This window comes from Oncorhynchus gorbuscha, linkage group LG09 (assembly GCF_021184085.1).
Source record: "Oncorhynchus gorbuscha isolate QuinsamMale2020 ecotype Even-year linkage group LG09, OgorEven_v1.0, whole genome shotgun sequence".
In the NCBI taxonomy this organism is placed as follows: Eukaryota; Metazoa; Chordata; class Actinopteri; order Salmoniformes; family Salmonidae; genus Oncorhynchus; species Oncorhynchus gorbuscha.
In genome coordinates this window covers 36664894-36680579 of record NC_060181.1, presented here as the reverse complement: position 1 = coordinate 36680579, position 15686 = coordinate 36664894, and the positions used below count along the sequence as shown (strand labels likewise).

At 40.3% G+C, this 15686-nt stretch overlaps 2 protein-coding genes across 2 annotated transcripts in view; one reads left to right on the top strand and one right to left on the bottom strand.

The window, feature by feature from the left end:
* Positions 1 to 15: 15 nt before the first annotated feature.
* LOC124043492 (CDC42 small effector protein 1-like) overlaps positions 16 to 15686 on the top strand; it is a 37568-nt gene continuing 21897 nt past the window's right edge. Inside the window, exon 1 of the mRNA XM_046362147.1 lies at positions 16 to 40. The gene's annotated coding sequence lies outside the window, so the exon portion shown is untranslated. The remainder of the gene's footprint in view (positions 41 to 15686) is intronic.
* On the bottom strand, positions 10276 to 15675 carry LOC124043493 (protein AF1q-like). The gene is made up of 2 exons (XM_046362149.1): positions 15542 to 15675; positions 10276 to 12530 (listed from the first exon to the last, which is right to left on the bottom strand). The coding sequence occupies exon 2, from the start codon at positions 12522 to 12524 to the stop codon at positions 12249 to 12251; it is 276 nt and encodes a 91-aa protein (XP_046218105.1). The 5' UTR covers positions 12525 to 12530; positions 15542 to 15675; the 3' UTR covers positions 10276 to 12248.

The following is a 15686-nucleotide window of genomic DNA, read 5'->3' as shown; positions in this document are numbered from 1 at the left end:
TCAGCCTTTCCTCCTTCAATGCCCACTTTAACGCTTTACGGTAAAAAGACGAAACTGAACCAATATCAGAGCACATGATGAGACCTGCACCCCTTGCCCAAGCTATAATATATACTGAAAAATATATATATATATATAAACGCAATAATTAACGATTTTACTGAGATACAGTTCAAGGAAATCAATCAATTGAAATAGGTTAATTATACCATCATCTATGGATTTCGCATGACTGGGGTCAATGCCCAAATCTAATTTTATTTGTCACATGGTTAGCAGATGTTAATGCGAGTGTAGCGAAATGCTTGTGCTTCTAGTTCTGACAATGCAGTAATAACCAACGAGTAATCTAACTAACAATTCCAAAACTACTACCTTATACACACAAGTGTAAAGGGAGAAAGAATATTTAAGTCGCTCTGGATAAGAGCGTCTGCTAAATGACTTAAATGTAAATGTAAATATGTACATAAAGATATATGAATGAGTGATGGTACAGAGCGGCATAGGCAAGATGCAGTAGATGGTATCGAGTACAGTATATACATATGAGATGAGTATGTAAACAAAGTGGCATAGTTCAAAGTGGCTAGTGATACATGTATTACATAAAGATGCAGTAGACGATATAGAGTACAGTATATACGTAGACATATGAGATTTTTATTTTTTTTTTTTTTCACCTTTATTTAACCAGGTAGGCTAGTTGAGAACAAGTTCTCATTTGCAACTGCGACCTGGCCAAAATAAAGCATAGCAGTGTGAACAGACAACACAGAGTTACACATGGAGTAAACAATTAACAAGTCAATAACACAGTAGGAAAAAATGGGCAGTATATACAATGTGTGCAAAAGGCATGAGGTAGGCGAATAATACAATTTTGCAGATTAACACTGGAGTGATAAATGATCAGATGGTCATGTACAGGTAGAGATATTGGTGTGCAAAAGAGCAGAAAAGTAAATAAATAATAAACAGTATAAAAACAGTATGGGGATGAGGTAGGTGAAAATGGGTGGGCTATTTTCCTATAGACTATGTACAGCTGCAGCGATCGGTTAGCTGCTCGGATAGCTGATGTTTGAAGTTGGTGAGGGAGATAAAAGTCTCCAACTTCAGCGATTTTTGCAGTTCTTTCCAGTCACAGGCAGCAGAGTACTGGAACGAAAGGCGGCCAAATGAGGTGTTGGCTTTAGGGATGATCAGTGAGATACACCTGCTGGAGCGCGTGCTACGGATGGGTGTTGCCATCGTGACCAGTGAACTGAGATAAGGCGGAGCTTTACCTAGCATGGACTTGTAGATGACCTGGAGCCAGTGGGTCTGGCGACGAATATGTAGTGAGGGCCAGCCGACTAGAGCATACAAGTCGCAGTGGTGGGTGGTATAAGGTGCTTTAGTGACAAAACGGATGGCACTGTGATAGACTGCATCCAGTTTGCTGAGTAGAGTGTTGGAAGCCATTTTGTAGATGACATCGCAGAAGTCGAGGATCGGTAGGATAGTCAGTTTTACTAGGGTAAGCTTGGCGGCGTGAGTGAAGGAGGCTTTGTTGCGGAATAGAAAGCCGACTCTTGATTTGATTTTCGATTGGAGATGTTTGATGTGAGTCTGGAAGGAGAGTTTGCAGTCTAGCCAGACACCTAGGTACTTATAGGTGTCCACATATTCAAGGTCGGAACCATCCAGGGTGGTGATGCTAGTCGGGCATGCGGGTGCAGGCAGCGATCGGTTGAAAAGCATGCATTTGGTTTTACTCGCGTTGAAGAGCAGTTGGAGGCCACGGAAGGAGTGCTGTATGGCAGTTGGAGGCCACGGAAGGAGTGCTGTATGGCATTGAAGCTCGTTTGGAGGTTAGATAGCACAGTGTCCAAGGACGGGCCAGAAGTATATAGATTGGTGTCGTCTGCGTAGAGGTGGATCAGGGAATCGCCCGCAGCAAGAGCAACATCATTGATATATGCAGAGAAAAGAGTCGGCCCGAGAATTGAACCCTGTGGCACCCCCATAGAGACTGCCAGAGGACCGGACAGCATGCCCTCCGATTTGACACACTGAACGCTGTCTGCAAAGTAATTGGTGAACCAAGCAAGGCAGTCATCCGAAAAACAGAGGCTATTGAGTCTGCCGATAAGAATATGGTGATTGACAGAGTCGAAAGCCTTGGCGAGGTCGATGAAGACGGCTGCACAGTACTGTCTTTTATCGATGGCGGTTATGATATCGTTTAGTACCTTGAGTGTAGCTGAGGTGCACCCGTGACCGGCTCGGAAACCAGATTGCACAGCGGAGAAGATACGGTGGGATTCGAGATGGTCAGTGAATCATGTAGGGTATGTAAACATTATATTAAGTAGCATCTTTTAAAGTGGCTAGTGATATATTTTACATCAATTCCCATTATTAAAGTGGCTGGATTTGATTCAGTGTGTTGGCAGCAGCCACTCAATGTTAGTGGTGGCTGTTTAACAGTCTGATGGCCTTGAGATAGAAGCTGTTTTTCAGTCTCTCGGTCCCAGCTTTGATGCACCTGTACTGACCTCGCCTTCTGGATGATAGCGGGGTGAACAGGCAGTGGCTTGGGTGGTTGTTGTCCTTGATCTTTATGGCCTTCCTGTGACATCGGGTGGTGTAGGTGTCCTGGAGGGCAGGTAGTTTGCCCCCAGTGATGCGTTGTGCAGACCTCACTACCCTCTGGAGAGCCTTACGGTTGTGGGCGGAGCAGTTGCCGTACCAGGCGGTGATACAGCCCGACAGGATGCTCTCGATTGTGCATCTGTAGAAGTTTGTGAGTGCTTTTGGTGACAAGCCAAATTTCTTCAGCCTCCTGAGCCAGACACAGACAATCAGAATTAGTTTTTCCCCACAAAACAGGCTTTATTACATGCAGAAACACTTGTCAGTTTCATCAGCTGTCCGGGTAGAAGGTCTCAGACAATCCTGCAGGTGAAGAAGTCGGATCTGGAGGTCCTGGGCTAGCGTTGTTACATGTGGTCTGCGGTTGTGAGGCCGGTTGGTCGTACTGCCCAATTCTCGAAAATAAGGTTGGAGGTGGCTTATGATAGAGAAATTAACATTATCTGGCAACAGCTCTGGTGGACATTTCTGTAGTCAGCATGCCAATTGCATGCTCCCTCAACTTCAACTCATCTGAGGTGTTGTTTGAATCAGCTTCTTGATATGCCACACGTCAGGAAGATATCTTGTCTTGGCAAAGGATAAATGCTCACTAACAGTGATGTAAACAAATGTGTGTACAAAATTGGAGAGAAATAAGCTTTTTGTGCCTCTGGAACATTTCTGGAATATTTTATTTCAGTTCATGAAACATAGGACCAACACATTACATGTTGTGTTTTATATTTTGTATATATATATATATATATATATATATATATATATATACACATATACACACACACACACACACACACACACACACACACACTACCGGTTAAAAGTTTGTACACACCTACTCATTCAATGGTTTTTATTTATTTCACTGTTTTCTACGTTGTATAATAATAGTGAGGACATCAAAACTATGAAATAACACATATGGGATCATGTAGTATCCAAAAAAGTGTTAAACAAATCAAAATATATTTGTTATTTTAGATTCTTCAAAGTAGGCACTCTTTGCCCTGAAAGCTTTGCACACCCTTGGCATTCTCTCAACCAGCTTCACGAGGAATGCTTTTCAAACAGTCTTGAAGGAGTTCTCACAAATGATAATGCCACAAAGCGCAAATCAGATGGGATGGCTTATCGCTGCAGAATGCTGTGGTAGCCATATTGGTTAAGTGTGTCTTGAATTCTAAATAAATCACTGACAGTGTCACCAGCAAAGCACCCCCACACCTCATCCTCCATGCTTCACGGTGGGAACCACACATGCAGAGAACATCCGTTCACCTACTCTGCGTCTCACAAAGACACAACGATTGGAACTAAACAACCCAAATTTGGACTCCTCAGACCAAAGGACAGATTTCCAACGGTCTAATGTCCATTGTTTGTGTTTCTTGGCCCAAGCATGTCTCTTATTATTATTATTGGTGTCCTTTAGTAGTTTCTTTGCAGCAATTTGACCACGAAGGCCTGATTCACGCAGTCTCCTTTGAACAGTTGATGTTGAGATTTGTCTGTCACTTGAACTCTGTGAAGCGTTTATTTGGGATGCAATCTGAGGTGTAGTTAGCTCAAATGAACTTATCCTCTGCAGCAGAGGTAACTTTGGGTCTTTCTTTCCTGTGGCGGTCCTCATGAGAGCCAATTTCATCATAGTTCTTGATGGTTTTTGCGACTGCACTTGAAGAAACTTTCAAAGGTCTTGAAATTTTCCAGATTGACTGACCTTCATGTCTTATAGTAATGATGGACTGTCGTTTCTCTTTGCTTATTTGAGCTGTTCTTGCCATAATATGGACTTGGTCTTTTACCAAATAGGGGAATCTTATGTATAGTCCCATACCTTGCACAACACAACTGATTGTCTCAAACATATTAAGGAAAGCAATTCCACAAGTTAACTTTTAACAAGGCACACCTGTTAATTGAAATCCATTCCAGGTGACTACCTCATGAAGCTGGTTGAGAGAACGCCAAGAGTGTGCAAAGCTGTCATCAAGGCAAAGGGTGGCTACTTTGAAGAATCTCAAATAAAAAATTTATGTTGATTTGTTCAACACTTTTTTGGTTACTACATGATTCCATATGTGTTATTTCATAGTTTTAATGTCTTCACTGTTATTCTACAATGAAGAAAATAGGACAAATAAAGAAAAATGCTGAAATGAGTAGATTTGTCCAAACCTTTGACTGGTTCTGTATATATCCAGTGGCAATTTTACCATGTAAATATTGGTGGGGCAAAAAAATACAATAATAATTGGGGATGCAACAGCAGTCCCCAACGCCTTACCGCTTCTACCCCTGGCTATCAGTGGAACCTTATTTGCAGCAAAACAGTTAATTCAGCCTCATTTACTGCCTTTAAAAAAACATAGCTGATATGGCAGACTTGTTTAAACAAATGTGATTTCTACTGACAATTGAGATGTACTAACTGGAATAAGGGGATAACAAGAGGATAAGAGGCAATCCATCATTTTGATTAAGACATTGATGAGTGAGCTAGGACGGATGTAGTCAATATAACTATTTGTTTAGCACTTTTGAAATGTACAGCAACAGAATTCAGAACACGGGCCATTTTTACAGTGTTCTTCCTGAACACCAAGTCAGAACCGTAGGATAAATAAAGGGGGCATATAAGCAGACAATGAAAGCTCTTACAATATTCAATGATTACATTTCTATAAAACAGGTAATTTTTTAAAACTAGGCAAGTCAGTTAAGAACAAGTTCTTATTTTCAATGACGGCCTAGGAACAGTGGGTTAACTGCCTTGTTCAGGGGCAGAATGACAGATTTTTACCTTGTCAGCTTGGGGATTTGATCTTGCAGTCTTTCGGTTACTAGTCCGACGCTCTAACCACTAGGGTACCTGCTGCCCCCCATTAATGGCTACATGTGCACCACCAAGTCAGAACAGTAGGCGAAATTAAGAGGGGAAAATATATCAAATTATTAGGGTGAGGTACATGGGCTACTAACAGCTTACTACATAACAGCTTACTATACAACATACACATAGTATTGCTTTCTTAGCTACAGTATACATATCTCCCTGTAGCTCAGTTGGTAGAGCATGGCGCTTGTAACGCCAGGGTAGTAGTTCGATCCCTGGACCACCCATATAGAATGTATGCACACATGACTGTATGCAGCGTCTGCTAAATGGCATATATTATTATATTATTATTATTATTACATCATTTATGCAGCAGCATACAAGGCATTTTTGGACTCACCTTGTGCTCACTTGACAGGAAGCTGGCGCAACAGTCTTGTGGGCATATTTTGTCATCAAACTTTTATCAAAGTCTGGCATTCTCTGGATGTACGGTGCATTCAAGACAACTGGGAACCCTGAAAAAAAACCAAGGTCGAATCATGATGACGTCCATGATCTTCAGGTCGAAGCTCTAAAAAGGCCAGAGTTCCCCACTTACAATTCCGAGTTGGATGACCGTTAAACATGTATTTACCCAGTCGGAGCTCGTTTCTTCCTGAGTTCCCAGTTGTCTTTAACTCACTGAAGTCAGATTTCCCAGTTCTGAGTTAACAGTTGTTTTGAGCAGTGCAGAAATCATGCTGGATTGACAGCATGGCCAATGTTGAATGTTTATAATTTTAAGCTTGGAAAAGAGACCCTTAAACCGAGAATTGGGACCACACTCCCACTCCACTGAATAGCAGGCTAGTGATTGCTTTGCCATGCTAGCAGATAGCCACTAATTCCTTACAAACCACTCATTGTTGAATTTGTGATTTCCAAGTTGTTGTGTAATGTTTATGTCCAATGGCAGATGAGCATCGATACGTTTTATCTCTTATTTCTCTTCATATGACAAAGATTAAAAAGGATTTGCCAGTAGATTGTTGACTTGATTCATGAGGAGGACTGCTATCTAATATTTTGAAAGTATGATGTTGCCATCCGTCCAATCAAAGCTACTGTAGATATAACGGGATTTGACGTAAAGTTCTGGCCAATAACCTTGAGCCTTCTTAGATGGGCACTTCTAATGTAACTATGGCAGCACCCAGGGGGCGTGATTTTTTTTAGCTCTAACCTTAGATTTGGCAGTAACATAGTGTCCCCATGAGTGACAGAACATTTAGTTAATCACAATGCAACTAGAGAACATTACCAACCCCTACACTCCATATTTTCCACTGGCTGCCCCACCACCACAGAAAACGCTAAGCTAGGCTGAAACACCTGCATTTTGGAGCTGCCTTACTCAAGAAACCAAAAAAGAGACCATGTTTGTATGGAGGCTTTATTGACTCAAAGATTTTCTTTATTTTTTACATTGTTTGCCAACTGATATGTGACATCCAAAATAACATCTATAACAGGCAAACTCCCCCGCCCCAAAAAAATGCTTGAATCTACGTTGTGCCTTTAGATTTCGAGAAAATGAACAAATAAAAGGAAGACAATTTCATTAAAACTTGTTTTTCAACCACTCCGCAAATTTCTTGTTAACAAACTATAGTTTTGGCAAGTCGGTTAGGACATCTAGTTTGTGCATGACACAAGTAATTTTTCCAACAATTGTTTATAGACAGATTATTTAACTTATAATTCACTGTATCACAATTCCAGTCGGTCAGAAGTTTACATACACTAAGTTGACTGTGCCGTTAAACAGCTTGGAAAATTCCAGAAAAGTATGCCATGGCTTTAGAAGCTTCTGAAAGGCAAATTTACATAATTTGAGTCAATTGGAGGTGTACCTGTGGATGTATTTCAAGGCCTACCTTCAAACTCAGTGCCTCTTTGCTTGACAGCATAGGAAAATCAAAAGAAATCAGCCAAGAAAAAAATTGTAGACCTCCACAAGTCTGGTTCATCCTTGGGAGCAATTTCCAAACGCCTGAAGGTACCACGTTCATCTGTACAAACAATACTACTCAAGTACTATTGGGACCACGCAGCCATCATACCGCTGAGGAAGGAGACGCGTTCTGTCTCCTAGAGATGAACGTACTTTGGTGCAAAAAGTACAAATCAATTATAGAACAGCAGATGCTTTAGGAAACAGGAACAAAAGTATCTATATCCACGGTAAAATGAGTCCTATATCGACATAACCTGAAAGGCCGCTCAGCAAGGAAGAAGCCACTGCTCCAAAACTGCCCTACAAAAGCCAGGCTATGGTTTGCAACTGCACATGGGGACAAAGATCGTACTTGTCCTCTGGTCTGATGAAACAAAAATAGAACTGTTTGGCCATAATGACCATCGTTATGTTTGGAGGAAAATGGGGGAGGCTTCCAAGCCGAAGAACACCATCTCAACGGTGAAGCACATGGGTGGCAGCATCATGTTGTGGGGGTGCTTTGTTGCAGGAGGGACTGGTGCACTTCACAAAATAGATGGCATCATGCGGATGGAAAATATGTGGATATATTGAAGCAACATCCCAAGACATCAGTCAGGAAGTTAAAGCTTGGTCGCAAATGGGTCTTCCAAAGTTGTGGCAAAATGGCTTAAGGACAACAAAGTCAAGGTACTGGAGTGGCCTTCACCAAGCCCTGACCTCAATCCTATAGAACATTTGTGGGCAGAACTGAAAAAGTGTGTGCGTGAAAGGAGGCCTACAAACCTGACTCAGTTACACCAGCTCTGTCCAGAAGAATAGGCCAAAATTCACCCAACTTATTGTGGGAAGCTTGTGGAAGGCTACCCGAATCATTTGACCCAAGTTACACAATTTAAAGGCAATGCTATCAAATACTAATTGAGTGTATGTATGTAAACTTCTGACCCACTGGGAATGTGATGAAAGAAACAAAAGCTGTAATAAATAATTCTCTACTATTATTCTGACATTTCACATTCTTAAAATAAAGTGGTGATCCTAACTGACCTAAGACAAGGAATTTTTACTAAGATTAAATATCAGGAATTGTGAAAAACTGAGTTTAAATATATTTGGCTGTGTATGTAAGGTGGTTTCATATTATTCGAATAAGAATCCTGAAAAAGCTAATAATTATCCACTAAACCATATATTTTACTGGGTGTCTGATGGACAAAACATGAGTCCACACCCTACTCTGGCAGTTGGAGGTGTTCAAGAAGCATCTTTATTTAACAAAACCTGTTCACAAACTGTCAATTTTAGGCATATAAGGTGCATGGACATTGTTACACTGAAGCCGGTTTGATGAAACAACCTCGCCTATGACATGTTTTTGTAAGTGTCATGAAAAATGAAGCCCTTCTCAATTTATTTCAAAACGTTTAAATATTGTTTAATGCTTATGTGCGTACAGTGCATTCGGAAAGAATTCAGACCCCTTGACTTTATCCACATTTTGTTACGTTACAGCCTTACTCTAAAATTGATTAAATCATCCCCCCCCCAATCTACAAACAATACTCCATAATGACAAAGCAAAAACACGTTTTCAGACATTTTTGCAAATGTATAAAAACAAAAAAATGGCAATATCACATTTACAAAAGTAGTTTGTTGAAGCACCTTTGGCTAAAATTACAGCCTCAAATCTTCTTGGATATGACGATACAAGCTTGGCACACCTGTATTTGGAGAGTTTTTACCATTCTTCCATGCAGATCTTCTCAACCTCTATCAGGTTGGATGGGGAACGTCGCTGTACAGCTATTTTCAGGTCTCTCCAGAGATGTTCGATCAGGTTCAAGGACATTCAGAGACTTGTCTCAAAGCCACTCCTGCGTTGTTTTAGCTGTGTGCTTAAGGTCAATGTCCTGTTGGAAAGTGAACCTTCTCCCCAGTCTGAGGTCCTGAGCGTTCTGGAGCAGATTTTCATCAAGGATCTCTGTACTTTGCTTCGTTCATCTTTCCCTCGATCCTGACTAGTCTCCCAGTCCCTGCCACTGAAAAACATCCCCACAGCATGATTCTGACCCCATGCTTCACAGTAGCGATAGTGCCAGGTTTCCTCCAAAGATGACACTTGGCATTCAGGCAGAAGAGTTCAATCTTGGTTTCATCAGACCAAAGAATCTTGTTTCTCATGATTTGAGAGTCTTTAGGTGCCTTTTGGCAAACTCCAAGAGGGCTCCCATGTGCCTTTTACTGAAGAGTGGCTTATGTCTGGCCATTCTACCACAAAGGCCTGATTGGTGGAGTGCTGCAGAGATGGTTGTCCTTCAGGAAGGTTCTCCCATCTTCACAGAGGAACTCTATCACAATCACTATCGGGTTCTTGGTCACCTCCCTGACCAAGGCCCGTTTCCCCCGATTACTCAGTTTGGCCAGGAGGCCAGCTCTAGGAAGAGTTTTGGTGATTCCATACTTCTTCCATTTAAGAATGGAGGCCACTGTGTTCTTGGGGACCTTCAATGCGGCAGACATTTTTTAGTACCCTTCCCCAGCTCTTTGCCTCGACACAATCCTGTCTCGGAGCTCTACAGACAATTCCTTCGATCTCATGGCTTGGTTTTTCCTCTGACATGCACTGTCAAATGTGGGACCTCATATAGACAAGTGTGTGCCTTTCCAAATCATGTCCAATCAATTGAATGTACCACAGGTGGACTCCAATCAAGTTGTAGAAACATCTGAAGCATGATCAATGGAAACAGGATGCACCTGAGTCTCATAGCAAAGTGTCTGAATACTTATGTAAATAAGCCTGTTTTCACATTGTCATTATGGGGTAGTGTGTATTTAGAGTTTTTTTGTATTTAATCAATTTTAGAATAAGGCTGCAACGTAACAAAATGTGGACAAAGTCTAGGGGCCTGAATACTTCCAAAGGCACTGTATCTCCTCAAAAAATGCTGCATGTTCTAGCCCTTTAGTTTGAGATTATTTCTCATGGTAAACAAAGTGTATTGATATCCTGTGCATATCTTAATCTCTTAATCTGAGTCACATTTGGGAATCTACTGCTCATTGCACAAGTTAGCTTTATGATGAAAAGTATCCAAAATTTGAGTGTGTACTACCGTACTTTCAAGACCATGTGCAACATCAGTCTGGCACAATTAAAAACATTCATTTCCCTTATTTCATTAAACATTTCAATCCATTCTTTCCTCGACATTCAGACGGTACGTACCGGTGGTCTATGCAGAAAGTAAAGAAAACAGTTGATCAGCTCTGCATTGGAATCTCTAACATTTATCCTCAGTCATTGCACTCTGTTGAGGCCTACTTATGGTAGGCTAAAAGCAGCATACTAAATTAATTAATTGGGTGGGTTTGAGCCAGTCAGTTCAGTGTCTGAAACAAATCAATACAAAGCGCAAAAGACAGTCATGCTTGTGGCTCCCTAAGAGCTTCTAAAATATATGTTCTGTGTGGAGGTGCTTTACTTTCTACTACTTAAAAATAACTACTTATAAATACAACATGTGGACACTCTCCAAGGCTCGGGTTGGCACTACCCTTCAAGCCTGTTTTAGGTGAGGCTAAAAATGCGACAGCACTTAGCATTTGTTAAAAAATGTGATGTAGCATACTCAAGTTCTCTCACAAATTATGAATGTGTAAGTCCTTAATGTGAGACAGGAGCCTTGCAGTCAGTGTGAAATTTAACTATTTATAATAATTTAAAGGCTCAACTTATTGCCATTTCTAGGTAGTTATGTTTGTTGAAATTAGTGATCGAGTCATGTAGCCCTCATGTGGAGAAAACCTAAGCAGAACTCCCTAGAATGCCCTTTCAGTATTATTTGGAGGTTATCCTCTACGGGACAGTTTAAAAAAAAATGTTTTACCTTTATTTTACTAGGCAAGTCAGTTAAGAACAAATTCTTATTTTCAATGACGGCCTAGGAACTGTGGGTTAACTGCCTTTTCAGAGGCAGAACGACAGATTTGTACTTTGTCAGGAATTGGACTTGCAACCTTTCGGTTACGCTCTAACCACTAGGCTACCCTGCCACTCCTAGTTGAGCTAAGTAGGCGAATATGATTAGCATGAGGTTGTAAGTAACAAAACAAAAAAAATACCAGGACATAGATATATCTGATATGGGCAGAAAGCTTCAATTCTTGTTAATCTAACTGCACTGTCCAATTTACAGTAGCTATTACAGTGAAATAATACCATGCTATTGTTTGAGGAGAGTGCACAATTATAAACTTGATCAGGCACATTTTGGCAGTTTTGATACAACATTTTGAACAGATATGCGATTGTTCTTTGGATCAGTCTCAAACTTTGCACATACACTGCTGCTATCTAGAGTCCAAAATCTAAATTGTGCCTGGGCTGGAATGATGCAGTATGGCCTTTCTCTTGCATTTGAAATACAAAAAAGAGAAAAGCATTTTTTTGTACCATCTTTTACCAGATCTAATGTGTTATATTCTCCTACATTAATTTCACATTTCCACAAACTTTAAAGTGTTTCCCTTCAAATGGAATCAAGAATATGCATATCCTTGCTTCAGGTCAGGCAGTTAGATTTGGGTATGTCATTTTAGGCTAAAATGTTTTTTTTTAAAGGGAGCGGGATCCTAAACAAAAATGCACAGTACAGACTAATACAGATTCAGTACTTCTTCTTGGGACCAGAAACTTAACAAAATCCATGTTTATCCAGATGGGGTCAGTGTGAGGAGAGGGAGGGTCTTATGACTGGGAGGCTGAGATGGGGATGGTTCTCACAGAAGCAGGTTGAAGTCGAGGAGGTCGATGCTGGGGATAGGCTCTCTCCAGTAGTTGAAGGTGGTGTACTCTGACAATTCAGCCTCCGGTGCCTCTTGCTGCTTCCTTGGCTTAGCTAAGGCAGCATTCTGTTTCTTGATGGCCTTCTTGCTCTTCTTGGTTGGCTTGCTGTTGGTCACACCCAGGTCTTCCAGCTCGGACAGGTCCGGGGCTGAGATGGGCTGTCTCCAGTAGAGGAAGGAGTCATACTCGCTGTTTGATTTCACCAGCATTTTTACCTGAATGTAAAAGAGGAAATTAAAATGCGATTTGGGATCATAGTTTAAAATAGATTAGACATACATACATACTGCTCTAATCTTAGTCCCCCATATACAGTATTTCATTCCAGTACTATGTCTCTATAATTTCAAATGGCTACCTGATATTTTTTCTTTATTCCAAAGGGCCCCTATACTGTAGATGCCATGGTTAGGAGAACGTTTTGTCTTGACTGGCTTTCTCCCATAGTAGAGTTCAGGTTAAGAGAAGTCTATGCCATTACATTAGAACAAATGGGCACAGGACCAAATTGTTTCTTGTTTTTTCTTGAGATACAGATTTAGGTCAATCCTTGTTGCTCATTTAAACCTGTTGGCAAACTGAAGCAAACTAGGTTACATAAGCTTTCTGGTGATAGGTTTTTAAAACATAGAACACTAACGTTCAAGTTGTAGGTCTAGAATGCAATAATGTTGAGTCGCACATTTGTTAACATGACCTGATTTGGCATTCCTCATAATCTGATCTAATCTTGAAATGTTTGTGTGATATACAGTATCAGTCAAAAGTTTGGACGCACCTATTCATGCAAGTGTTTTTCTTTATTTCTTATACATTGTAGAATAATAGTGAAGACATCAAAACTATGAAATAACACATGGAATCATGTAGTAACCAAAAAAGGTGTTATCAAAATATATTTTGAGATCCTTCAAAGTAACCACCCTTTGCCTTGATGACAGCTTTGCAAATTCTTGGTATTCTCTCAACCAGCTTCACCTGGAATGCTTTTACAACAGTCTTGAAGGCTGCTTTTCCTTCACTCTGCATTCCAACTTAAACACAAACCAGATGTGATGGCATATCGCTGCAGAATGCTGTGGTAGCCATGCTGGTTAAGTGTGCCTTGAATTTTAAATAAAATCACAGACAGTGTCACCAGCAAAGCACCCCTTCACCATTACACCTCCTCTTCCATGCTTCACGGTGGGAACCACACATACTGATATCATCTAGTCACCTACTCGAAATCTCACAAAAGACATGGCGGTTGGATCCAAAAATCTCACATTTTCACTCATCAGACCAAAGGATGAATTTCCACCGGTCTAATGTCCATTGCACATGTTTCTTGGCCCAAGCAAGTCTCTTCTTATTGGTGTCCTTTAGTAGTGGTTTCTTTGCAGCAATTCGAGCATGAATGCCTGATTCATGTAATCTCCTCTGAACAGTTGATGTCGAGATGTGTCTGTTATTTGAAATCTGTCAAGCAATTTGGCCTGCAATTTCTGAGGCTGGTAACTATGAACTTCTGCAGCAGAGGGAACTCTGGGTCTTCCGTTCCTGTGGCGGTCCTCATGAGAACCAATTTTGTCAGTGCTTGATGGTTTTTGCGACTGCACTTGAAGAAACGTTCAAAGTTATTGACATTTTCCAGATTGACTGACCTTCATGTTTTTAAGTAATGATGGACTGTCATTTATCTTTGCTTATTTCAACTGTTCTTGCCATGGACTTGGTCTTTTACCAAATAGGGCCATCTTCTGTATACCACCCCTACCATGTCTGATTGGCACAAACGCATTAAGGAAAGAAATTCCACAAAGTAAGGCACACCAGTTAATTGAAATCCATTCCAGGTGACTTCCTCATGAAGCTGGTTGAGAGAATGCCAAGAGTGTGCAAAGCGGTCATCAAGACAAAGGGTGGCTACTTTGAAGAATCCGAAATATATCTTGATTTGTTACTAAAATTATTCCATGTGTTATTTCATAGTTTTGATGTCTTCACAATTATCTACAATGTAGAAAATAATTTTTAAAAAATAATGAAAAACCCTGGAATGCGTAGGTGTGTCCAAACTTTTGACTGGTACTGTATGTGTAATACTTTTTGAACATTACCTAGTTAATTGTGACCACATAAATATAGGTTTCCCAAGAGTGCAAACAAGGGCACATATATTCTATTTTAAAACATCTTATTTTTAGGCTTTGGGGCACCCTCAACATTATATTTACAGTAATGGGCTACCTGTTTACAACTGCAAAACAGATCTGAAAGAAAATGTGAATGGTGAATTTCCTAAACCAAATGATAACACAATAAAGGCTAATGGTATTATACAATAAGGCTACACTTTCTGTGGTTAAACACAGTTAAACACAAAAAATTATACAGCAATTCAATGTAAAATGCACATAGTGAAAATGGACAACAGACAAGAGCCTGTTGTTAAAATGCCATTACTGTAGCATGAAATCAACATTTAGGTCATAATATTGTGTAGAACGGTCAAATACTGACTGAGAGCGTCACCCGTCCTCAATAAGACACCAATATATATCATATCAAGAGATACAGTAGTATGCTACAGATAAAATTCACCATATTAAGTAGACATAAAAGCCTCAACGGAGCGGTTGACGCCTATGGGGCTTGAGAAATTACAAGCCATTTTGACAGTTATTCTTTAATCATGTAAATATAGATTCACACATGACATCTCCGTTTTTGACAGAATGTCATCTGTGCGAACGATGGAGACTATTCCAGAAACTGGGTCATGCAGTCCTAAAAATATCTGAGATAATGTGCCAAGCATAAAATAAAACACGGTAGAGCGTTATCTATCTATCCATTGACACTCAATTCGGAGCTTACCCGTTTTTAATTGTGTGCATTTCTGATTTTTATCAGGCTATCCGGCCTTGCCAGCCTCATGGGCAATATTAGGTTATAGGCTATTGTATTTAGTTTCTTTCTTATGCCTACTGGGAAAGATAAATAAAAATTCTAACATTACTATTACAGGCTATATAAAAATTGTTTAAAAAAAAATCAACATTCAATATTGTTAGTTTAGTCTACATGTAATTTTGTATCCACTATCCAGCACAGGTGCACTAAATGCAACACCATATCACTAATGTAGGTCACTGACAAAGCGGCAAAATTATGAAAAAGCAATTAAAAAACATATCAATTTACATTTCAACAATGCAATGAAAAGAAAATATTATCTTACGTCTTGAGAAATCTTGGCTGACAAGGCTCCTCTTTGTTTGTCGTTGGGTACTCTCCACTGGGGTATAATAAAAAACCGTACACTCGTGCGAGTGCTGTGGCGACGCTGTAAAATCCTCGTGCACAATCTTGCTTTTTCAGAACCA